We start from the raw sequence: 26,268 nt of genomic DNA, 5'->3' as shown, positions 1-26,268 counted from the left end.
CTCTCTCTCTCTCTCTCTCTCTCTCTCTCTCTCTCTCTCCCTTTTGTGTGTATGTCTTGAAGCAATCGACTCCAAACCTAAAAGAAGCAGCATGCAGAGTTATCAGCAGCCTGCTGCATCCTCATTTGAATGACAGTCACACATTCAAGCTTTGCACTCCATTTTCAAATAATCTCTGCAATATGCACCTCACACATTGCTTCAGGTCTCTGGAAAAGGCTTGTATTGGTAGCATCCCTTAGGGTACTTATCTCATTAGTGGTCTGGGCCTGCCTTCCTCTTTCCTCAGCGCCTCATTCTGTACACCCACTGCAACCACCCTGACTGGAAGTTTCAACTGCTTGTTGGAACAACAGCATATCTTCCCCTTGCCCCTGTTCACAGGCTCAGCTCCTTGCAGAAAACTAAACCTTTGTCATCTCCTGAGTAGCTAAATAAAAGTCAGGAAATAAGGACTTAACAGATGGACTTGAGAGAGCATCTTTCTCTTTCAGTACTATATCTACAAGACATAGTCCAAGCTTAGTATGATATTCAGAGCCTATACTTTGCCAGCCTAAAGGCATAGTGATCATTCCCAAACAGACACAGACACATACATGCGCTGTGACATTTTATCTAGAAATCTCTCCATTGTGCTTATCCAATAGGTTTTTCTGACAGGAAATATTGATTTATTTTTTTTACAACCCCCCTCCATTTATGCTTCTTTCACTTTTATAGGACATTGTCAAAGCCATTAGGAAAGAAAGGATTTGAAATGGACAAACAGATAAAGTATTTTTTGTTATTTGAACTCATTATACCGTAGCGGCTTCAGAGAGCCTCATTTAGACAAACCAGCATACAAAATCTTCTGTCACTCAAAGATCAGCAGGCAATAGCAGTTTGCATAAACAACATACTGGTTCCATCCAATATTAATGCATCTGGAATCACAGGTCACCCTAAATTTTGAGAAAGGGACATAGCTTAAGACACATCCCTGTGTGTTTACTGGGAAGAAGTCCTCAAGTTGTGCTGTACCAGCTGTGTTTGGGAGAATTCATTATATCAGATAATGCAGACAAAATGTTATGGAGCAAATCAGAATATGAACAAGCTCAGTCACTGGCCCTAGTCTTTCAAGCCTTTGGAGAAGAGGTGGAAAGGAGGAATCCTTGAGCTCCTGTAGAAAGAAGAATATTGCCAAAATCTTGGCAGTATTTTTTATAATTCATTTTGTTCCCTGGTCAGCAATTACTTCTACAAGTGGACCACTCAGAAGGTGATGGGGGTGATGGGCCTTGAACCACCAAAATTAGTACCAGTGTGTTCCATTGCCACAACTATCACTATCTTTGGGTAGGAAACCATGTGGGTGTGTAGTGGCATTAGGATACCAGGAACAGGTGCCCTGGTGAATAGGAATAGAAGAGTCCCCCTGATCAGACCAAAGGCTTATCAAGTCCATCATCTAGCTTTTCACAGGAGCTTACTAGATGCCTATGGAAATCCCACAAGCAGGACATGAGCACAATAGCTCTCTCCCACTGTAGTTCCTCAGTGACTGGTATTCGGAGGCAGGTTGCTTCTGATCATGGGTCAGGATAGGTAAATTAAATGTACGCAATGACAAAGTTGCACATCTTATGTGCATCATTTCCTTAATTCACTTAATGCTGGAATTTCTCTGGTCCTGTATTTTAAGTAAGAGGTGCATGGCAAAAAACAAGAAGAGTATCAGAAGGTATCAAACTTCAGAATGCCTCCCCCCCCTGCCCTTCCAGACAGACCCAGACTTATCTGTAAGGTATGTGTGATTAGCCTCACAACTAAAGAAATATTTGAGAAGCTTTTCTATATGGCTAAAATATCACAAATGGCAACAGGCTGTAAAATCAAAAGTAGTTCATTTCACTTGCTTTCTTAAGAAAGAAAGCAAAGCACTATGGTGGCAGACAGCAAAAAATAAAATAAAAAAATCATGGACCCAGTTTATATTTCTACAACCTTTCACATTCAATTATCTGAGCTGTTTGCTTTTAGCACTTCTATTTATAAGATGCTAGAGGATGAACAGCACAAATGGCACTCCATAAGTACAGCTCCCCCCACCCCCACCAAAGAGTGGCTAGAACTATGTTTGCTTTTACATATAAGTGTAAAAACAAACATCCAAAGAAAAGCAGCCAATTTATTGATAGGTAAAACAATAGCCTCAGTATGTACCAACTCTGAAACCACTTCCAGAAGAAAACAACAGCTGTCAGGGATGGTTTGCAAATTTATAGTATCTGTTGTTTACTAACTGAAAGGCAGCATGGTGGGTGCTGGAAAGCATTAGCCTGATCTCAGCCTAAGAAGTTAGGGAAGAGCATGCTGGAAAATCAGGAGCAGCTAGGATGAAAAGGATGATAAAACCACACAGTGGTTCTTCACACAGTGCACTGTGAAGCTAAGGGGTTTGCCGCTGCAAGATGTAATGGTGGACACCAATTTGGATAGCTTTAAAGGGGTCTTAGATTCATAGAGGAGAAGGCTATCAATGACTACTGACCACAATAGCTGTGTAGTATTTCCAGTGTTGGAAGTTGCTGAGAGTTGCTGGTGGGAAGAGCACTTGTGGGGCTCCTATAGGCATCTATTTGGCCACTCTGAAAACAGGATCCTGGACTAGATGGCCACTCTATGTGATCCAACACTGAGAGCAATCAGGGCAAATCCAGGGGAAATGAACAGCACAGGTACATGGATTAGTAGTTAAGTGCCATTAATGTCTGTGCTGCAACTGTATTGGCCATAATCAAACATAGTTAAATGTGTTTAAATGCATTGTTGTACCTGCTTGTGTGAATGTGCATGCCATACAAATGTAGGGAAGAGATCTGGGGTAAGTCCACCCCTCTCCCCAACTGCAACTGCAAGGGGATAAGTGAAACAAACAACACATTGTAAGTGCAGACGTCATATCTCCATTTCTAGTTATCCCTAATAAAATGCTTAGATGGGGGGGGGGGCTTCTCTGAGTACCAGCTGCAAGATATTGGGCATCCCAGCTTTCAAATACCCCCCCATGAAGGAGGTAAGACTGGTACCAACATTTACCTTTTTGGTGCTAGTTAAAACATTTTTAATTTGCCCAGGCTTAATAATAATAATAATAATAATAATAATAATAATAATAGATAATTTTATTTGTAACCTGCCCATCTGACTGGGTTGCACTACATTTGGTGTATTATTTTAGATGGTTCGATAGTTTTGGTTTGTTATCAGATTTTATTATGCTGTTTTGATTTGTGTTGTCAATATTGTATTGACATTTTGAATTTTTATATATATTGCCTTAGAATCCATCCTTGGATGAAGGTGTGGTCTTTAGGTTTCCTAACGCAATAAATGACATCTGGTAATCAACTCTACTGATCTGTCTTAGTAATGGCTGCACTATGGTAGTATTCCTGTTTCTTGTACATTTATTAGGTAAGTGGTATATAACACTGCACCACAATCTCTATTACTTTCTTTCATTTAAAATCAAAATATTTGTCCCACTTAGTAGAGCAACACACTTAAGTTTGTTTCCATTCTAAAGCTGCAACAACAACATATTACATAGAACAGCTCAAAAATTATTAAATGATCTCTGCAAACAACTCTGATAACAGAAATAAATTATATAAATCTTGGTTATCATGTGTATCAAAATAGTATTTCTTGGCAGTAATGCAAGCAATGTAGCTTGCCAACTACTTCATGAAGTTCCAAAAATTGGGAGATCTGTGCAAAATCCAGTGATTTTAATGTGTGCTCAGAGATAATTCCTTTGCTATCAGAGGTCTCAGTTTGACTTTATTTAAGAAGGTGGCTGCAGAAGATATTTAATAAAGATGAAATTCAATGATAAAATTTTCCATATAACCAATTGCACTTTTTACTTAATGTAAGTAATTGGTTTACCACGGTCACAGCTGAGAAAGTAAGATTGGCATTACAGCTTTATCTCTGCAAGTTAAAGAAATTTTGATCTGTCTGTCATCCAGTGTTCTCATGCAGAATCATTCATTTCTAAAAATCTATCTTTCAGAAAAGAAGTAAACTGCTGTTCCATTTTACCTTGACAGAGTCCTCATCACATTTTCAAGTATGACTGAAGGATGCTCACTGCATCCGTTCAATCATGGGTTGTCCCAAGTGTTTTAAATGGAAACTGCAGAGGAATAAATTCATTGTATTCTCATTTACACTGTTAAAACCTTGTTGAAGATCAGTCTAGCCCTGATCAGATATCAGGATTGCTACCTTCATGTTTTTGCCTTCAGCAATTGAAGGAAAGGGAGAATTCAGCTCCTGAAGCTTCCCCCAGCACTTCATATCATTAACCCACCAGGAAAAAGCTTCATTTTGAGCCTATTATAGGACAGTCTGAGGAGCTCTGACACAGAAAAAGTAGTAATATTAGAGGAGTTATATAGACCATCCACCTGGATCCAGTATTACTGTTCCTCTAAGATCATACAGAAATGTCTTACATTTTAATATCATCTACTATAACTGCATCTTGGAGCATGTAGAAGTGTCAGTGAGAAACTGATTTAACTTGTGGTAAAAAGTTCCATAAGTTAAGTCCATTTTGCCCCTAAAAGAGAAGCCTTTACAAATTGGATACACCTCATCACTTGACAACATTTCCCCTTAGTTTAGTTTTAAAACTACTCTACAGGCAGAAGGAGGAAGAAGAAATAGCAAGTTTCTGGCTGCAGAAGGGAGGAGAGAGCTGAACGCAAATGACAAATGCCGGAATGGCTCTGGAATGGAGCCACAACTTCTGCCTGCCTCTTTCTCTGTCTGCCTTTCTGCTCCCTTCCAAGCTGAGGGAACCAGGTTTTTAATTCCTCTTTCTGACTCCAGTGCTTCCCCACACAGGGCTTCTTCACCTCAGCTTTCAGCAGGCACAATTATGACTTCGGTAAACAAGTTTGGATCTGTGGTCACAGTATTGTCCATTGGGCCCGTGTCCGGTCTGCAATTTGCAGCTTCACTCCTAACTTGGGGCTACCACCGTGGATTCGAGTTTCCTGGTTTTCAAGATGTGGCATGCGATGGGAAGAACTCATGCCACTGCTGACGAGTTGGCTGCTTTATTTCCCAGAACAGCCTTGTTTTGGTCCCCACTCTTGAAGAGAAGGGTATGGTGCGGGTCACATAACATTATGGCCATTGAAAAATCCAGGAAATTAATAAATCACGTGATAGCATGCAAAGTGCGTTTCATGAATGGCCTAGTTATCCCACATGATGATATCCGAATTGGCAACCAAGACTTGTTCCAGGATGATGATGTTCATCTTTCAGATCGCGGCCATGGCACGACCCCCGGTGACATCAGGGGAGAGCTTATAGTTGTATTTGCATCAACAGGCTCCCCCTACTGGTGGTTAACCCCTCATCAGACTCACCTCTCTCCGAGTGGGTGGAGTCAAATTGTCTGTGGTCCAATGCCTAAGCCAATACCTCCTCACATGCTGTAATCAATAAAATTGTGGCCTTTTCTTGCCCATTAACCTAATATACTGTGTCCACGTGTCTTCATTCCCCTAGCGGGGATCGGGTCCTCGAATCACAATGTAAGTTACGAGCCATCTGTATCTGTAGCATTTGGAAGCAACCCTATCTGTTTCTGACCTGCTCTGTGTCTTTCCAATTCAACAAGTTATCTGGGTCCAAATCAAATCTGTAAAATCCAAAGCTCTGTTTTCCCCAATGGCTATAACCTTTTCCCCTCATCACAGAAGTAAATGAAATTTTCAGGCAAAGGAGCTCTTTCAGAATGGATTAAACCTGTCTACTTTAAGGGGTCCCTGATCCAAATATGGCAAGTTAAGAAATCTAAGCAATGCTGACAAGGTCGGAGGTCTAGCTATTACTACTATATTATTATTTTTGATAAGTTTAATAATTATAAATGTCCATAGGAACACTAAAAGTGTCATACACCTGATAAGGTGAGGCATGCATGAGCATTCAAAGCGATCAGACTTGGACCAAAGCAACCCCTTACATTTAATGTTCTCTTACACAACTTTAACTGGCATAGATCTCCCCAAAGAACCCTGGCAACTGTAGTTTATTAAGGGTGCTGAGAATTGCTCTGTGAGGGGTCTCCTAACAATTCTCTGTGCCCATAGCAGACTGCAGTTACCAGAATTCTTTGGGGGAAGCCAAAACTGTTTAAAGTGGTATGGTACTGCTTTAAATGTATTGTGGGATGCGCTCTGAGTCATTGCTAGTTGTTTCAAAGAAACAAATGCTATGTGGAATTGGAACTAAGTATTGTGATGAGGCCGTTCTGTCTCCATAGTCTGTAATCTTATAACATGCAAAGCATCCAGAAACAAAGCAATATATTTATGAGACCAAAATAAACTGAACAGCCAGACTATACTCTGAGGATAGATATTGTAATTAGATCTGATAAAAGAGCATTTGACAGAATGCTATGTATTTTTCACTGAGCTGAAGTTGTCTGTTTGCTCCTTATTTACATGTTTCTGTCAGCCACATCCTTTACTGAAAATATCAAGTAGCATCCTGGCAGCCTAAGGAACTTCCACAGCTAACGAAAATAAGACATTTGCAAATAGGATTTGTCAAGGTCTCCTTAAAAGTACAAACTGAAATAAACACCCACCAATCCTAGTTTTATACAGAGCTTCAAAGAGAACTTCTTTTTGCTCACACAGGCCAATTTTTAAGACTTAAAACAACTAAAATTTATGCACAGTCTTCCTATTATACCAGAAAGGGATGCAGCGCCTAAAATATTCAGCAACATGCAGGGTCTAAAATAACAAGCCTGAACTAGATCTGGTACTTGGCTTTTTCTATTTATAGTAGACGAGGCTTTTGTTTAAGCACTACTGGTACTAACATAAAAAACTTTCAAGGGGCTATTGTTATCTTGACGAAAGGCTATCTGGTTTAGCTGTTTCCTGCGCTTAAAAATGAGCCACTTGCTTTTCAGACATTAGCAGCATGAAAAAATAGGTATTATACTGAAGTACACAAAACATGTGTCAGCTGAATCTACCTCAGGACCGGAAACTCATATTCATAACACCAAGAAAGTGTAGTAAGATTGACTATCTATTTATCTAGTTCAGAAAATATAACCACGATCAGTTCACAGCTTTCCCCACATAGAGGCAACCTGCTGGTACTTGTGGAGAACTGGAAAAATATGAGGTAAAAATGGCAGAGAGTATTCCGGCGGGGGGGGGACGGGGGACGACACACCCAATAATTGAAAATGTTTGTTGTGACATGTGATCATTTGATATCTAAATAATTCAAATATGAGATTTAAAAGTTGGCACTTCGTCTCTAACCTGAACGGTAAAGATGTGTTGTATGTGTGGGTTTCAGTTAGCAGCTTGAGAAACAAAGAAAGAAAGAAAGAAAGAAAGAAAGAAAGAAAGAAAGAAAGAAAGAAAGAATCATTTGCTATATAAAAGGAGTCTGTTACTCAAATGATTTACAGTTACAGTGGTACCTTGGGTTACATACACTTCAGGTTACATACGCTTCAGGTTACAGACTCCGCTAACCCAGAAATAGTACCTCGGGTTAAGAACTTTGCTTCAGGATAAGAACAGAAATTGCAAGGCAGCGGCACAGCAGCAGCGGGAGCCCCATTAGCTAAAGTAGTGCTTCAGGTTAAGAACAGTTTCAGGTTAAGAACGAACCTCCAGAACGAATTAAGTACATAACCAGAGGTACCACTGTATATCATTGCCATATTAGACATTCCTGCTTTTTTACTAGACAGGTGAATCACAGAGGGGGCAGAATGTCAAACACCGATTGGTTCAGAAGTGAACATTTTATCTACTCTCATTGCCTCTTGAGTAAATGCCAATGGACTATCAGTCTCCCAGACTAACATGATCAGATGAAGGGTTCTGGCTGGGAGAATCAAAGGTCCAAAACAAGAAAGGAAGTTGGAGGAAGTTGACAGTATGGATGGGGGAGAAATATGCTTCTCAGTTTAATGCAAGCCTACCAAATTCGCATTTCCCTGAGCCAATAAGCAAATTGAAACACAGATCTTTTGAAATTCATACTTCTCTGAATTTTGCAATTATTATTATTTAATTAATATATATATTGCTTAATTGCAGAGTAGGCTTTTAAATGGTTCACATGCATAAAAACCAAATAAACAAGTTATCCAAGAACCCTATCTGTACAAAATGCACACAATAGTGAAACTACATGCAAAAATATGAAAATAAATTCTCTCCAGTACTAAACATTAAATTGTAGCAGTAGGATTCATTCATTCAACCAAATACATGTACATATGTAGCACTGAATTAACAGCAACAACAAACACCCTTGAAAACCTTTCCGTTTAACTAGTGTTAAGCGCTTTCCATGCTCAGACAAGCTCCAATGAGCCACACCTTTAACAGACATGTTATTTACGGCATGTTGATATGGTATAGTTTCCTATCCTGTGGTTACTTTTAGCTTCACCACTATGTTTCTGTAGGGTGGTTATTAGTGGTCTTAGATTTGCCTCATCACTGGAATAGACACACAGAGTCTCTGCAACTGAAGGTACCATTCGTTAGAAGTACCTCGCTAGCAACCAGTATGATCCACATAGAAGAATTGGAAGGGGACTCTGGAAGTCAGCAAGGCAGGGATTATTGGTGGAAAACATCACTTGCGGCCACAGCTACAACCAAGCCATATGGTCATATGGTTACACAACCAGGAAGAGAGAGGGAGAACTTTTGCATTAAGGGATGAAGAGGGTTGCATATGCACATACATGCATACAAGAGTTATAATGCAAATTTACTGATAGCAAATAGGCCGACTTGGGCATTTTGAAGACCAATTGCTTATGACAGCTCTTTAAAATGTGTATAAAGTTGCTTTGGACTGTGGCCGCAGAACGCCATAGATTTAGATGGAAGCAAATTGATTTTTGTCTTAAGGGTTGCAAAGAATGGAAGTTGCACACACTCTCCGCTGTGCAAATCAAGTGCTTTTACTTGGTGTACCCCACCACTATATCATCAGCAGAGAAAAAGAGATATCCCAGTGGGATTAGTTCCAAGATAAATGCATTAATTCGTCCTGTAGTGGATCAGAAATCTCATAGAGTGGAAAGTGACCTTTACCATTACCCTCGGCTGCTGTAGTTTCAGTGTTTCAGCACGAAGGCTTCTTCAAGAATGAACTATCTTAGCTAATGCCACTGAGAGCAAGGATGTTTTATGTCTTGGCTGCATTAATATATGCATTACAGGAGACTTTGGCTAAATTCTAAAAGTGTAAGTATTATGTCACACCGGGGCATAGAGTACAATGAACAGGATTTGTAAAAATGTGAATAAATGTAGTAGTTCAACCTGCAGTGAAAATTTTATGATAAAAAGAGCACGGTCCTAGTGCTCTGTACTGCTCATGTGGGAGGTGTGGGTTTGATTTCTGACCCACTCTCTCGTATGCCAAGAGGTTGCCAGCTCATTATATATGTGTTGCCTTTATTGGTGCATAGAAGGGTGGCACTACTGGGTAATAAACGGCATACTATTTTCAAACTCGCCTGGGAATAAAAATGAAAAGAAAGAAGAAGGGCTCAGGCTGAAACTATATGTCAAATGCAGTGTATGTGTGTGTTGTTTTGAGTTTGGGTCAGGGAGTTGAGACCCTTCTAACGCCTGGACTGAGCAAGTGTTAAAACATACACCAGGCTAACTACCTGTGTTGTGATCAACTGGGTGATTAAAAGAACAATGGAAAGGGGGGTGTCTGTCAGACAGCAAATGGGTGGGGCCTTTCCCCAAGCTTGTGTTTAGTTAGAAGGACAAAGCCAGAGTTTAGAATTGAGCCTACAGTGTTGTGACCTAGGAGCAAAGCAACAAGTCGGAAAACCAGAGACTCAGAGCGATGGTTGATTTCTGTTTGAATCTAAGGCTGTGGCTCTGGGAGAAACAAGACTCTTTTGGGGTGTTAGTGCTGCCAACTCCTCCATCGTAGGTTCAGGTTGTGTGTGTGTGTGTGTGTGTGTGTGTAAATAAACCATATATCATAAAGACACCACAGTCTTCACTGTGCCTCATTCCCAAAAAGAAACACAAACCCTAAGTAAGCATCTAGGAACTCCCTGGAATCTCACACCACTCAGAGACTGGGGTGGTGTGCAACAGTGCAGTATATAGAAAAGTGGCAGTGGCGGATGGTGTCTGTTGAATCTGGATGGCAGAGCCAACTAATTCTAGTTTTGTCCCCATCCTCTTCCCTGCAGGGTTCTACAAGGGCAACATGAAGACTAAGGAGGAGGAGGAAGCTGCCAGGCAGTTCTATTCCATAGGCTGGTTGTAAGAGGGCAGACTGGGATTGATGGTGAACTGGTCCATTTGCCCCAGTGAACCGTCCATTTGCCTCCACTGAACAGTGGGCACCTACACTCAGTGTTCAGTGGACACATTTAAGCCCATACTTCAAGCTGATGAGCAAAACTGAGAACAACACTGAATAAAAGCAGTCCTATTGCACTTCCTACCGCAATCCAAACAGCCTTAGAAATTTCTGTAGGGAAAGATCTTCAGAGAATGCAGAGGACAGTACAACAGGTAATGAATACATCATGAGAGTTGTTTGCAGCATCTACAAAAGGGCTCTGTGAAGTGGGGTTGCGTCTGCACAAATTGTACAAAAAAAAAAAACACCCTTTGTACATTTCCATCCGCCTTCACTGAGCCAGTGAAGAAAGAAGAGTCAGAAGAAGAGGCTTGCCCTCATTTAATCTACAAACCTGCTTTCAGAACGCTTTGCAGAAATGGAAGGGTGCCTGAGTGAAGAAGGAACAGCCTTGAGGAGTGAACATGAGCAGCAGGAGCAGTGAATGTTTCCATGGATGCAACAACTTCACCTGTGCTGTCAGTGGCTTTTGCAAATGGACTTGCATCCCTGCTCAGATACTATGCCCATAAAGGCAACTGTCAGGGGACGATTAGCTGCTTGTGCTTAAAATAGTGCCCCTTCAGAGTTTGTGCGACCCCACAAACCTCTGTATGTGACAGAGCTCCTCAGACATGTCTGCTCTAGTCACTTGTAGAGTCCGACAGTGGCTGTCTGCGGAAGCGCTTCCAGCAAAGAAGTTCCTTAACGGAAACGCGTCTCCTGGACTCACGACGTGACAGCTTCCGGCGAAGCATAGGTCTCCCTGCAGTTGCTTCTGACACCTCCCCGCTATTTTCGCTCGAAGTGTCTCTCACCCCTTTCTCTCCCCTTCTGCTTCCTGCCTGAGCTGCTGCGTCTCTCTCAGCATTACTGAGATCCTCCTCCAGAGACCCCGCGCTCCCCCTACTGGTCCCTGCTTTAGCTGTTGACTCTCTCCCAGTCTCTGGGAGCCCTACCACTTCCCTTTCCTCCGATGTCAGTTCCCTGACATCCACCTCCCCTCCAGGGCCCCCCTCTCCCCCGCCCCTACTCTCTCCTCTGGGCGGTGAGGAGCTGAAACCCCTAAAAGAATCCTCCTCATCTTCCGACGTCTCGAACATTTCCCTCCATCGGTCTTCGTTCCGACTCGCTGAATCCTCCTCCACCTCGGAATCAGCGAACCCCTCCAACTCTTCTTCTTCGTCGGTGGTGGCGAAGTATTCCCTCCGGAACCTCGCCACTGGCTGGGGTTTCCGAGGGAATCTCTGATGAAAAGTTTCAATCAAAACCTCGTCATCTACATCCTCTGCCCTGACCCAGGTGTTTTCCGACTCCGGCTCCCCTTCCCACATTACCAAATACTCTACTTGCTCTCCCCTCCACCTGGAATCGAGAATCTCCGCTACATGGTAGCTGTGTTCTTTTTCCTCCATAGCTGGTCCCCTATTGACCCTCCCCTCTCTGTCCCCTATATACGGTGACAGCAATGATCTGTGGAACACTGGGTGCAACTTCATGTGGTTAGGTAACCGGAGTCTGAAAGCCACTGGGTTGACCTGTTGCGTGACTTCAAATGGGCCCAGTCTTTTGGGTCTTAACTTCTTACAACCTCCTTTAAATGGTAACCCTTGGGTGGACAACCACACCTGATCCCCCACCCTAATGCCTTCCCCTTCCCTTCTGGTTTTGTCTGCCTGCCTCTTATATTCCTCCTTCGCCCTGTTTAAATTAAGTTGGAGCTGGCGATGGATCGCTTCCATTTCTTCAACGAACTGTTCTGCGGCTGGAACGCTCCAGTTCTCCCCCTCCCCCCCTGGGAAGGCTCGGGGATGACACCCGTGATTGGCCAAAAAAGGGCTCATTCCCGTGGACACGTTCTCCGCATTGTTATAGGCAAATTCTGCCAACGCCAGCTTCTCCACCCAATCATTCTCTCTGTCATTCACATAACACCTCAAATATTGCTGGAGGACACCATTAGCTCTTTCCGCCTGCCCGTTGGTTTCTGGATGACGGGCAGTTGAGAAATTCACCTCTACATGCAATAAGCTCATGAGCTTCCTCCAGAACCTGGAAGTAAATTGTTTCCCTCGGTCCGAAACCACCCTCAAGGGGGCACCATGCAATCTAAACACATTTTCCACAAACAATTTAGCGGTTTCTTCTGCTGTGACCGCATGTGAGCAGGCTATAAAGTGGGCCATCTTGGTTAACAGGTCTACCACAACCATAATGGCTGTCTTCCCTTTGGACCTGGGCAGATCAGTCATAAAATCTATTGCCACTGCCTCCCATGGTCTTTCCGGCGTGGGTAGTGGTTCTAATAAACCTGCCGGTGCCCGCCTCTCCCCCTTGGCTCGTTGACATCGGTCACACCCTCTCACATACTCCCGCACATCTTCCCTGACCTTGGGCCACCAGAATTCCCTGGTAACCAGCCACATGGTTTTGTGTTGCCCAAAATGCCCTGCTGTGGGGCTATCGTGCAGTTGTTTGAGTACCTTTTCCCTCAATTCTCCTTCAGGTACGTATAACGCTCCCTTGTAGTACAACGCCCCGTTTCTCTCCTCAAAACCCCCGGGTTTGTCTCCCTCCCTCCTGAGACCCCTGAGTTTGTCCTGGGCATATTCATCCTGCACCGTTCCCTCTATCAGTTCCCTTAGCCCCACCAGTGCCGCCCCACACACCCAGCGATCCTCGGGAATGACATGGGTCTCTTCGGGTGCACCCTCTCCCTCCAAATATTCAGGTTTGCGTGATAGAGCGTCCGCCCTAACGTTCTCCTGGCCTGGTACGTAACAAATCTCAAAGTTAAATTTGGAGAACTCCTGGGCCCATCTCAACTGCCGTTGGTTGAGCACTCGCGCAGTTCTCCAATACTCTAGATTCTTATGGTCCGTGCGTACTTGCACCTTCTGTTGTGCACCAATTAGTAGGTGCCTCCATCTCCGGAAGGCCTCATAAATCGCAAGAAGTTCCCGGTCATACACCGTGTAGTTTCTCTCCGATTTGTTCAGCTTTCGCGAAAAGAAGGCACACGGTCGCCACTCGGACCCCTCCTTCCCTGGCTGCAGAAGAAGCACCGCCCCTATGGCTCTGTCAGAAGCGTCTGTTTCGACCCTCAGCTTTTTTTGTAAATCCACATGTAGAAGTTGTTCGTCAGAGGCGAAGGCCTTTTTCAGTTCCTCAAACGCTCGCTCCGCCTCCCCCGTCCAAACAAACTTCTTTTTGCTGCTGAGACAGTCCGTGATGGGCGCCGTCAGGTGAGCGAAGTTTCGGATGAACTTACGATAAAAGTTTCCAAACCCTAGGAACCTCTGCACATCCTTCTTAGTCTTGGGGGTTTTCCATTCCAGCACCGCCTGAACCTTGCCGGGGTCCATGGCCAACCCCTTGTCTGACAAGCGGTACCCCAGGAATTCCACCTCCTTGGTATGAAACTGACACTTCTCCAGTTTCACCCACAGTCTGTTGGCATGCAGCCTGCTCAACACTTCTCTGACGTCTCTCACATGTTGCTCCTCATTCTCCGAATACACCAACACGTCATCTAAGAAGGCCACGCAATTCTTGTAGAGCAAAGGCCCCAGTACATGGTTCATAAAGGCTTGAAAACACGCGGAGCCTGCTTGTAATCCAAAAGGCATAACGAGATATTCAAATGCCCCCAAAGGGGTGAACATGGTGGTCTTCCATTCATCCCCTTTCCTTATACGTATCAGGTTGTACGCCCCCCTTAGGTCCAGCTTTGTAAAAATCTTTCCTTTTCGCACCCTGGTCAAAATATCATCAATCCTGGGCATAGGAAAAGCCACCGGCTCTGTCACCGCATTTAGGGCCCGAAAGTCACATACCAGTCTCGGCTTGTCCGTGTTCTTTTTATCCACAAAAAACACTGGGCTACCCCCCGCTGCCTTGGACTCTCTGATGAAGCCTCTCTTCAGGTTCTTGTCAATGAACGCTCGCAACTCCTGCATCTCCCTGTCTGACATGGCATACAACCTGCCTACAGGAAGCTGTGCTCCAGGGAGTAAATTGATCTGGCAATCAAAGGGCCTATGCGGGGGTAGTTGGTCAGCTTCCTTCTCGCTGAACACGTCGCTGAGATCAGCATACTGTGATGGCACCTTCCCCTTCTCCATCACTTCCGTCCCTGCTAGGGTGGCTTGGGCCCCTGCTGACCCCTTTTCCCCCCTGCAGTGTTCTAAGCAATGTGCGGAACCGAAGGAAACCACTCTTTGATGCCAGCCCACCAGCGGATCATGTAGGGCTAGCCAGCTCATTCCCAAAATAATGGGAGCGCCTCCCAAGGTGGCCACATTAAACGCTATCAGTTCTGTGTGCCTTGCCACCCTCATTATCATTGGGATGGTCTGCAAGCTGACGCCTCCTCCCAACAGTTCTCTGCCATCGATCGTGGTCACCTGCAGGGGGTTGCTTAAGGGGATAGTCTGTATCTGGTGTTCAGCCGCAAACTCCTTGCTCATGAAATTGCAGGAGCTGCCTGAGTCCAACAGCGCCTTTATTTTTAGGGGGTGTCCATTTTGCAACTCTAGCGACACTTCAATCACTAGAGCAGGTCGAGGAGCTTCTGGCACTGGCACTTGGGAAAGGGGCACTTTCACTGCTCTTTGGCCTGGCTGCAGTGCCCTGCTGGCAACCAGGCGTTGGCTTTTACCTGCTCCGTTTCTCCCTGCTCTTCCCCCTCAACAGTTCCCACCATCCCTTGCCATTCCTTCCTCTGGGGGCAGACTCTGGCAAAGTGGCCTGGCTGTTGGCAGAGATAGCATTTCCGGGGTCCCTTTCCCTCCTTCTTCGCCCCCTCACTGGGCTTTGAAACTGCGCGCGCGCGGGCTGTTCCGATTTCCATCGGCTCTGCCGGCGGGAAAGCTGGCTCAGGAATGTCTGGAATGCGTAACTCCTTCCAACGTTCCCCTCTCCCTTCCCGCCTCTCCAAGGCTCTTGCCTCCTGGCGCGCTCCAATGGTTAGCGCAGATTTGGTCAGCTGATCCATAGACACCGCCCTGGGGCTCCTGGCCAGCTCGTCTTTCACAGCTGAAGAAAGACCTTCTTCAAATAGCATCTGAATGGGTGCTGCCGATAAATCCCACCCCAATCTGTGAATCAGCATGGTAAATTCAGTCCAGTACTCACGGACAGATCTGCTTCCCTGCTTGCAAGCCATTAGCTGTCTGCGCACTCCTCCCTCCTCAATATCGCTGGAGAACATGATATCCATTGCACGAAAGAATTTCATAGCGTCCTTCAGGATATCGTTGTGCGTTGCCATCAGGGGTCGAACCCAGTCCCGCGCCCCCTTCTCAAGATGCCCAATTACGAAAGCAACTCGGGATTCCTCATCAGGGAACTCATCAAACTGCACATTCAGGGCATATTGCATTTCAGTCCTAAAGGCATGGTAATCCTTGGGGTCCCCCCCAAACTTCTGCACTAATCCTGGTACCTTTCTGGGGAACTGAGTGGTTCTCCCCTTCTTGTCTGCATCTTGAGCCCTCCTCTCCTCGAGCCTCGCCGTCTGCAGCGCAAGTTGGACCTCCAATGCTCGGTATCTGTCTTCCAAGCTTGGACCAGCTCCACCCCCTGCGGCTCCGGCTCCTGCTGGGTCGCTCATGATGCCTTCTCCTGCACAGGCAGCGTACAGAGACTGTTGGACTGCTGTCAGGGGATGATTAGCTGCTTGTGCTTAAAATAGTGCCCCTTCAGAGTTTGTGCGACCCCACAAACCTCTGTATGTGACAGAGCTCCTCAGACATGTCTGCTCTAGTCACTTGTAGAGTCCGACAGTGGCTGTCTGCGGAAGCGCTTCCAGCAAAGAAGTTCCTTAACGGAAACGCGTCTCCTGGACTCACGACGTGACAGCTTCCGGCGAAGCATAGGTCTCCCTGCAGTTGCTTCTGACACCTCCCCGCTATTTTCGCTCGAAGTGTCTCTCACCCCTTTCTCTCCCCTTCTGATTCCTGCCTGAGCTGCTGCGTCTCTCTCAGCATTACTGAGATCCTCCTCCAGAGACCCCGCGCTCCCCCTACTGGTCCCTGCTTTAGCTGTTGACTCTCTCCCAGTCTCTGGGAGCCCTACCACTTCCCTTTCCTCCGATGTCAGTTCCCTGACAGCAACCATGATGAAAATGACTGCAGCAACTGACAAAGGAGAAGCAACCATTTAGGGTGGTCCTTTGGAGGATCCGACTCAGAGCCTCCTGCTGGAGGGCTCACACCATCCCAACCTTAGCATTGCCCTGTCCTGTCCCCGTTCAATATGTGGCGACAGCACCTAAGCTGGGAGGTCAGAATGTGGTGACCCCTTCTCACCTGCTCCTCCTGCACCAACACAAGCAATTTCCCCAACTTATTTCAACACACACACACACACACAGAGAGAGAGAGAGAGAGAGAGAGAGAGAGAGAGAGAGAGAAGCAGGAACAATCAGAGAAATGGAATGGAGAGCAGTAAATAGCCAGTGTTTCTGCATGGTCTTGAAGGGAAGGGTCTTTACCAGTGCCCGCTGGAGGCACGAAGTAGTGGCAGAAGTGCCACACAAGTGTGTTGCTGGTGGCAATCCTGTAGCAATGTGTCTAGGGGTAGGGGGAGTTGTAAGAAGTGAAAATGTACAATGCCTGAGGCTGGAATCTAGGCACCCCCCCCCCTTTAAAACAAGAGCATAGAAAGGGGAGGGGAACCAGGGAGCAAATATTGTGATAAGAGGAGTTTTGCAGGGTGGTCAGCCCGATTTTGTTTTTCAAACTCGGTAAATTTTTGCTGCACCATCAATTTCAGTAAATCCTTTCATACTTGGAATGGGAAGAAGGCCTTGGCTCCCCCATCTGAAGCAGCAAACTGAGTTGGACCAGCCCTGCTCCATTTCATATTGAAATGTGTGATTATGGTCCACAGACTAAAGTAACTGATGCTATCTTGACATACTGGGATGGTAGCATGAACTTGAAAGTTCTCCCACTCTTGATGCACTGACAATAGAATGCTCTGCTTGATATTTTCCTTTGTGCTTGTTTGACACTGTGCTGACAGCTCTGATGTCAAGGCATAAATTCTAGCAGTAATGCAACTATTCTCCCTTCTCCAACAAATCTCAGTAGGCCTTCCGTCAGGGCACTCTGCATGGTCCCTTCCCTCCCAGTGAATATACAGAAATACTTGCTAGAATCATACAGAATCAAAAAATGTTTGGCTTATAAATTTGGGTCGTGCTTTTGCCTGCTTTCATATCAACATAGCTCCTGCAACTCCTATACCCATCTAGCATTTTCAGTCAGTTCCTCTTTTGTGTTGAATAAAATAAATTTCCAAATTCTATATATAGTACAGGTGTGCGTGAACCACATTCAGTTTGGACCCCAATTTGGTGCTTTGGAAAACAGCCCACTTTTGTCCAAGATGCGTCTGTAGAATGCTTAAGTAAGCTTAAATATATCCAAGATTGATTCATTCCTCTCTCTCTCACTAAAGAAAAATAAATAAAATGCTTATACCTTTTCCCCCTTTTACAGAAATGAATGAAATTTGCAGACATACTAGCAGCACCAGAATGATTTAAGCCTGCCACATTTCGAGCAAACAGGTCTAGGATTTTTTGTGCTGGCCATATTTAAATGGACCCTTCCAACTCTAAATTCTATGATTCTATACTTCTTGTACACCCACTGCCCCCAATCTACTTCAGAGTTAGGGACCTCCCCCAGAATATGTTGGGAGGGGGAGGAGAAAGAGGAAAATTTCTGTTGCACAAGTTGTTGCACTAATAGTGGAACTTTGTTGGCTACAACCTGAAATCTCTGAGTTACGGACATAGGAGCCAACTCCAGGTGAGCGTGGATGCTTGGGCACCCACAATAATTTAAGTGTGGAGGCTGGGCACCCACAAAGTCAATGAGAAAAGCCAGCAGGCGGCATTGGCTCTGCCCTCTACAGCCAGCAAGGCACCCTTTTCCAGGGGGTGGGCATCGGATGTGGAGGCACAGTCTCTCTGCCTCCAAATTTGAGCCCCTCCCCACAGAAAAAGGGTGTATTGCTGGCTGTGGAGAGGAGGAAGAGGAGCTGATGCCACCGCAATGTGAGTTTGTGACGTCACACACACTATATGCATGCATGTTTGTGTGGTGTCACACATCCGCGCTGCGGCATTGGGCATCCGTAGGCATGCCACCCGTAGGCATTCCCTCCATAACATGCACAGACATTTCCCCTTACTTTTTAGGAGGAAAAAAGTGAGTGTTATGGCGCAAAAAATACGGTATATATATGACTTTCATCACTTTTCAAATATTTGAGCTGAAAATATATTGGGGGTGGGTTCACTTTATCACTTCCCAGTTTATCTCCGCTTTACCCAATGTGCTGTGCTTGTCTTTTTAAAATGAATGTCTTCTAAAAAGCAATTTTGTCTCTTTTTTGCGATCCTGAGGGCTTGGGTCAACTTACTTTTATGATATCTGTATCTACATTTCATACTGACCTGCATTCAGGAGACCCCCTTGGCACTGAGGATGCTTTTAGTATTAATTTACTAATTTGTGTAGCGCTTCTCATTACGGCAGCAAGTTGCTTTAATTAAAGAGATTAGAATACAAAACAAGGTAGGTGAGCTTCAGCTGGGAGTCTGTTTCCTGAAGCTTCCTTCCAGTGGCAATCTGCCCAGGATGGCAGTGAATTACAGCTCCCTAGACATGTCTCCGTAGAGTGTGAGCTGAAATTTATACCAGAGTTTAAGACATAATGCAATGCTAGAGCGTGTACAAGGCAAAGATTCTCTCTCTCACACACACTTTCCCTCCCTTCAAGGCCATGTCTGTGGTATAAAATAACTGCTTCACTCTATAGAAAAAGCATGCTGTGAAAATCCCTATCAGCTTTTCACCTCAAAAACAACCCTTAAGCATAATCTTTTTAAAAAAATAATAATTGAGTTATTCCTCTTGGTTTATTCTCCTCACCATGTTATGTACAAGTGCTTAAGGTTCAATCAGGGCTTTTTTCCAGCTGGAACTCACCAGAACTCAGTTCCAGCACCTGCCAGGTGGACGCCATTGCCATACTAAGAGAATGAGGGAGGTGTTCATGGTGAGTTCCGGCACCTCTTTTTCTAGAAAAATAGCACTGAGTCCAACCAATTGTTTGCATTTTTCTTGCTGTGACATAAGCTAACAAACATGCCTGTCAGACTAGGACTGTTCACTCAACACCAGGGCCCTTAATCTCCCCAGCATCCAATGACTCAAAATGATTTTGAACAGGTGTGGATGACTTTTAATGGTGAAGGTATGAGAGTATGAGAGAATGATGAATGCATTAAAGGTTTGCCTTTTGTGAACTTCAGTATAAATCTTGAAAATGCAACAGACCAAAAAGATATTCTACATCCATGTACAACAGACCTGCTGATTCAGCTTGCTAGGAATCCAGGTGCTACTTTTGCATATATACTTATATCATTAAAAAAAAGTAAAAATTGTCACAGCACCTGCTTGCTTACAGCTATGAGATGCCCCAGGCAAGGAATTCATGCATCCATAGAGGTCAAACACAGAACATTCTTCTGTAATTTAACTTGCTGGTTATACAAATGTCATGTAAACTGCAATGATCAATGTCTTACTGTGTGTGAATGTTTGTGTAGGGAATATCATTCTTTTCTTACATTCAGTTCCTCTGATTTTTTTTTTGTAAAAACCCAATAAATATAGTTCTCTCCACATTCTGAAGGAAAAGATTTGCTTAATAGTTTTCAACATTAACGCCAGCTGTTTGTGACCTTGCATAAAGTACTTTGGGACTTGTGTGCAATGGGGCACAAGGATAAGGGCAAATTTATATGGTATAATAAGTCAAGAGCTGAAACACTGAGCTCTTAGCATCTGAGAAGATCTATAGCTCACCACATGCTCACTCTTTAGCTCCATATTTATGATACAATTTTGCCTGCAGGCTTGGGTTGATTCGTGGCCAATTTTGCTATGTCTGAATCAAAGATGCCTCACACAGCTTTGCCTTCTCTGTTACAAATACATTTCTTTATATTCATTGACACGAGCATGATAATTCTACCGACAATAAAGAGTAAGGAACTGTTTTGTTTTTCAGTTTGGGTACAGTCTGAGAAGACACAGTTGGGGCTAGAATGCAAAATGTTATTCAAGGATCCAATATCAGCTCTAACAATGCATAATTCCAAATTCTACACCACAGAACTACAAATCCACCATGTATGAGTGGTGCCTGCGAGATTAAATTAGGATTTCACCAAATTTTCTCTGATTTCAATGTTTTCTTGATAGGCACACTTACTGTGACTGAACACATGGAGGGTGTGTGTATTATTCACCTTGCAAAATATCCACATTATTTCAATACTGTTCAGCACCTGTTTGTTCCCTTGGCGGCAGCAGCTGCTTCTTCTTTTTGCCACTACTATCTTTGATCTCACTGTCTTCACCCTCGTTTCCCACACTGCTGCTTAATTTGATTGACTGTGAGGCAACCTACTGGGTCTGGCTCATATTCTTTATATCATATCAGATGCCATCAACAAAATCACATAGATCACCATAGTCAAGAGAATGGAATAGTAGGGTGGGTTAATAAAGCCAAGGACTTAAGAGGCCAAAGGAGAACCACATGCCTCAGAAAAGAACAACATCAGAACAATATGAATGGGTTTGGACTCAGCTTTTTTTTTAAAAAAAGAAAATAATAATTGTTTCTCTCCCCCCAATATTCATGCAACCATATCTACAGATTTGTGCTGTATGTTTTGTTTTAAGATGAAATGTGCTGTTCTTGCTTGGTCTTTCATCAGCTGTTGATACCATCAACCAATGTATCTTCCTGTACTATCTTGGGGAGTTGTATATTGAGGTCACTGTTCCAGAACGGTTCTGGTATTACCTTCAGGAATGGTTCCAGAAGATAACATGGGAGGTGCTTCTTGGTCCCTTGGCTCTTGAGCTATGAGGTGCCTCAGGGCACTATATTGCCTCCAATGCTGTTTAACATCTACATAAATCTGCTGGGTGTGGTGATTAGGAGAGTTGGACTGATGACATCAAACTCCATGTTTTTGTAATAACTAACTCAGGGATGGATGAGCAAGCAGTGTCAGGATGTAGTGGTGGGCCAGATGAGAGCTAATATACCAAGTCTGAATACTGGCAAGATAGAGGCTCTTGCAGGTGAGCAGTTCCTGAGTCTGGGAAGCCAGTAAATAACCTGCTCTGGATGGGGTCAGACTCTTCCTGGAGGAGCAGGTGTGTAGCTCCTAGCTCTAGCTGTGCTACTAGAGACACAGGTGTGCTTATTGACTAGGAGTGCCTCTTATCAGCCTTGACGGTAGGACAGTAATGTTAGCTAGGCCACAGTACCATGAATTGGTAACCTCATATGCAATTAACTCTATGTGGGGCTGCCCTTGAGGCTGGGCCAGAGGCTGCAGTTAACAGAGAACATGGTGGTTAGGTTATGGGGACACACTACTATCAGCATATCACACCTTGTTTGTGTGTTTTGCGCTGGCTCCAATCTGCTACTGGTATGAGACTTTGGGACTAAGGTCCTATACAGCTCAAGTCCAAGCTACTTAAGAGATCATCTTATGCCAAGTAGGTCTCTGCACACTGCAGAAGAGTTTCTCCTTCAAGTCCCTAAAAATATCAGAAGTCTGTTCCTCAGTAACTAAGAGCAGGGCTTCCAGTGTGGCTGCCCCTGTTCTGTGGAACAGTGATCCTGCTGACATTCAACAGATGCCCACTACTGTACTTTCTGGAAACAACTAAAGAAATGTTCTGTCCCAAGAAGCTTTCACAGCTAGCTGAAAATGTATTTCCCTTAGATGTTCACTTTGCATCATTTTTGAGATGTACATAAACAGCTATTCATTAATTTCATTATTATTTGTTGTTTTCAGGGTGGAATCTTAACCTACTTACTTGGGGGTCAGCCTCATAAACCTCAGTGGAATTTACTTCTAAGCAGAAATATAGGATTGTGCTGCAAACCTATTAGGTTACTTACCCCACATAGTTAAAAGTTACAATCCACTATTATATGGTTGGCATTATATTCTAATAATTATGCTTAATAAACTTCTTTCAGCTTTGCTTCAGACCACCAACTACAAAACATACAATGATATCTTGAAATGTATGCTTTCGAGACTATATTAGTATTTCACACAGAAAATTGTCACAAAGGATTAGAATTCCTTTTTATCAAGCTTTTCAATAGATGAGTAAGTCAAAGTGGAAGTCTGAGTATTATTTCTAATACAAAGAGAATTTGATAAATGCACCTTAAAACAGCCTAGAGAATGTTGAAAGCTTTGTGTATATCTAAGTTTTTATTCCTGAAAAGAATTAATTAAATCATTACCAGAACTCACATTATGCTGAATCTCTCTGCAAATTCTAGTCACTATTCAATGCCTTCTTCAGCTTAGAATCATAGAATAATAGAATCACGGAATTGTAGAGTTGGAAGGGACCCCAAGGCTAGTCCAACCCCCTGCAATGCAGGAGTCTCAACTAAGTCATACATTTAAATAATATTTGCTGTCATTTCAGTTGAAAAAAGTCATGTTTTTACAGCCTATATATATACCTTCACAGATCCCATTAAATCTTTCTTATTAAAAAGTCTAATATGTTTGAATATTTCCATCTTCATATAGAGTCATACCTCATGTTACGTTTACTTCATGTTACGTTCTTTCAGGATATGTCCTGCAGCAACCTGGAAGTACCTGGAAGTACTTCTGAGTTTCGCCGCTTGCGCATGCGCAGAAGTGCTAGATCGCACTTCGCGCACAAGCACCAAATCGTGCCACGCACCTGCGCAGATGTGGCGCTTCAGGTTGTGCTCTTTTCATGTTGCGAACAGGCCTCCAGAACTGATCCCGTTCGCAACCAGAGCTACCACTGTAACATTATTCATGAATTTGGATTTTTCTGTCCTTTTCCTATTCCCGTCTCTTCACCAGCCTTTTGTGTGAATAGGGCAAAATAGCAGCAATTCTGTAAAACTTACCAAACCAGAGAGAAGACTTGTTTACAAGTACTCTGTCATAGGAAGTACTCTAAGTTTCCTGTGAATATAATTTCAATTAAATGGCTTCTTGGGCGAAACTGAGCTGGTATAGTCCCTATACGATTACAAATGCACTTAAAAATAGTTCTTGATTTTGATCTGCTGTGTTTGTGTTAGACTATGGTTAGTGAAGAAGGCAAGATCACAAACCTCAGCCTGATTTTTATTTTCTGAATAAATGGGATGGGTGAACTTGTCCCCTTAAAAATTGTAATTGTCTCGACATCTACTGAAACGCACCATGTAATTTTGAGTGAGATCTCATAACTATATATGATTTTTGCACATTAAAAAGTGTGACTTCAGAAAGTGTTACACATATTTTGCCCTCAAGATATTCATTGCAACATCATGCATCACTGACCACAGAACAATTGAGCAGGATTCAACCAAGTTGCTGCATACACAGAACAAGGTCTGCCTGTGGAATGCGACTTTCCCTCCTTTCCTTCCTGTGTCCCCTGAACCCCCTAAATCTGCCCTGGACGGTAGGGAAAACCCCAATAACAGTTTAAGGGAATGCACAAGGGGATGAGAGGATTGGAAAGTCCAATTCTTAGCTGGTGACACTGTAGCCTCTGACTCAGTGTCTGAATCAAGACACCAAGGGCAAATGACACCAAGGGCCCAATTGGACTGAGTGATTTTGTTTGTTAGCAACAACAACAACAACAACAACACCCCACACTTTACCCTATGGCCCATGGTGGGTTACAACATTAAAACGAAATATTAAAAACAGTTTAACACAAACACAAAAATAAGGAGAGTTCTGAAAAGATACACCTCAAGCATCAAAAACTGGAGTAAAGAAGTGTGTCTTCAGCAGTCACCAGAAGCTGTGAAATGAGGGTGCCAGATGCACCTCTGTGTGGAGGGAGTTCCACCATTTAGGGGCCACCACAGAGAATACCCTCTCCTTGGCTGTCCCCCCTCAAACCTCTGCAGGCCAATCTCAGCACCCCAGTAGGGAAGGAGGAGGTATTTCAGATATTCAGTTACCGGTAGTTGTTTACTTAAAATAATAACATACCCCCCTTTTTTTGCTATCATGCAGAACTCAAAACAGATCACAAAGGTTAACTCTTATATTGCTAAACCTTTTCAGATTCCAACAGTCCTTTTAAAAACATCACAACATTCATGTTGGTTTAGAAAAGACCCTATAACATAACCCCCTCCTGTTTTCTTAACAACTTGATGTATATTGATTGCTCGTGTTATAGGTAAGCAGACTACTGACCTGCAATAAAAAGTTCTTCCTGGGCCATCAACACATTTGCCTCCATTGAAACAGAGGGATGAGTTCAGAAGAGGTTCAGTGCAAACATCAATATCCACTTCACAAAATTCACCAGTGTATCCACTCAAGCAAATGCACTCAAAGGCATTGACCAAATCTTGACAAGAACCTCCATTAAGACAGGGAGCCGATTCACATTCCTGAGGAGATAAATGACAATAAATTGATTTCAGAGCCTTAGCAGCATAAGATTCTTTCCTGTAAAGGGGCATCTGCACAACAATGGACTCAGGGTCCTGGTCTTCATCAGTAAATCTCTTGGTGGTTAACTGTAATGCCCTGATCACAGGTTAAGCATATGCTTATGAGTAGTTATAAATTCCTGTGATTATACAGATGTTGGCAAGTGTGGAAGATTTCTAGCCACTCTAAATAAAGATCTAGTGACCTTCACATGCATCAACAAAGTCCTACATATAGCTAGTCACAAGTGATAATTTTGTGCAGTGGCTCCTGATAGCAGAAAGCTACACAGAAAAACACAGAGACACCCATCTGTACCAAAAGATGGATATACTGATGAGAATTACGCCTTGTGAATGCCATATGAGCATTCGAATTTCACATGTGCTGGGCGTTACCGTATTTTTCGTCCCATAGGACGCTCCGTCCCATAGGACACACCTAGTTTTTTGGGGGGGGGAAATAAAGGAATTTTCCCCCTTTATTTCCCCCCCAAAATCAGGTCAGGGAAACCAAACCAGGTCGAGGAACTCCCACAGGGCTGCCTAGGCTGCGGATGTGTTCCCAAAGCGCTGGATGCTCTGCTTTCAGCACGCCTGGCGCTCCGGGAAGCAGGCTGCAGATGTCTTCCTGAAGCCTGGAGAGCGAGAGGGGTCGGTGCGCACCGACCCCTCTCGCTCTCCAAGCTTCAGTGAAAGCCTGCATTCGCCCCATAGGACGCACCCAGATTCCCCCTTCATTTTTGGAGGGGGAAAAGTGCATCCTATAGGGCGAAAAATACGGTAAATGCAGCCCCAGTTGCTGAGAACAAAAAATTAGGCAAAAGATTCTCATGCCAGCACCCTACAATTAGGCACAGTGAGGCAGCCATCTCAAGCCACAGATGTGAGGAGGGTGGGAGGAGTGGCAGTGTGAATATCCATCTTGTTTCAGAGGCAACTTTTAAAAAAAAGTATAAAAGATTTCTACATAGTTGGATGTAAAGGATTAAACTATCCATATACCCTCTTTTCGTCTTTTTATACAGCATCAGAAACTGGTGAGATCCAATTGTTTAGTTGGTGGACATTTTACCTCATCCAAATGGGTCAGTTATATGCCCATGAGGGGGCAGAATTCTACCCAAGTTGAAATGATTGGCCGGCAAAGGTGGCGGTGGCTGACTGGCCAGCTAGAGACAACTAAGAGCTTAGTCTCTGGTCAAGGGAAGTGAATCACTGAAAGAG

General features: G+C 43.9%; 1 protein-coding gene across 7 annotated transcripts in view; it reads right to left on the bottom strand.

Moving 5' to 3' along the window:
• The window catches only part of EYS (eyes shut homolog), a 511,791-nt gene that overhangs the window by 331,160 nt on the left and 154,363 nt on the right, over window positions 1-26,268 (bottom strand). For all 7 annotated transcript variants that reach the window (XM_082218133.1, XM_082218135.1, XM_082218137.1 and 4 more), the window contains one exon: window positions 24,800-24,999. In XM_082218133.1, coding sequence (XP_082074259.1) covers window positions 24,800-24,999 — 200 coding nt within the window. The remainder of the gene's footprint in view (window positions 1-24,799; window positions 25,000-26,268) is intronic.

The sequence above is a fragment of the Podarcis vaucheri genome, assembly GCF_965113315.1.
Source record: "Podarcis vaucheri genome assembly, chromosome: 3".
NCBI lineage: Eukaryota > Metazoa > Chordata > Lepidosauria > Squamata > Lacertidae > Podarcis > Podarcis vaucheri.
This window is presented reverse-complemented; position numbering and strand designations above follow the sequence as displayed.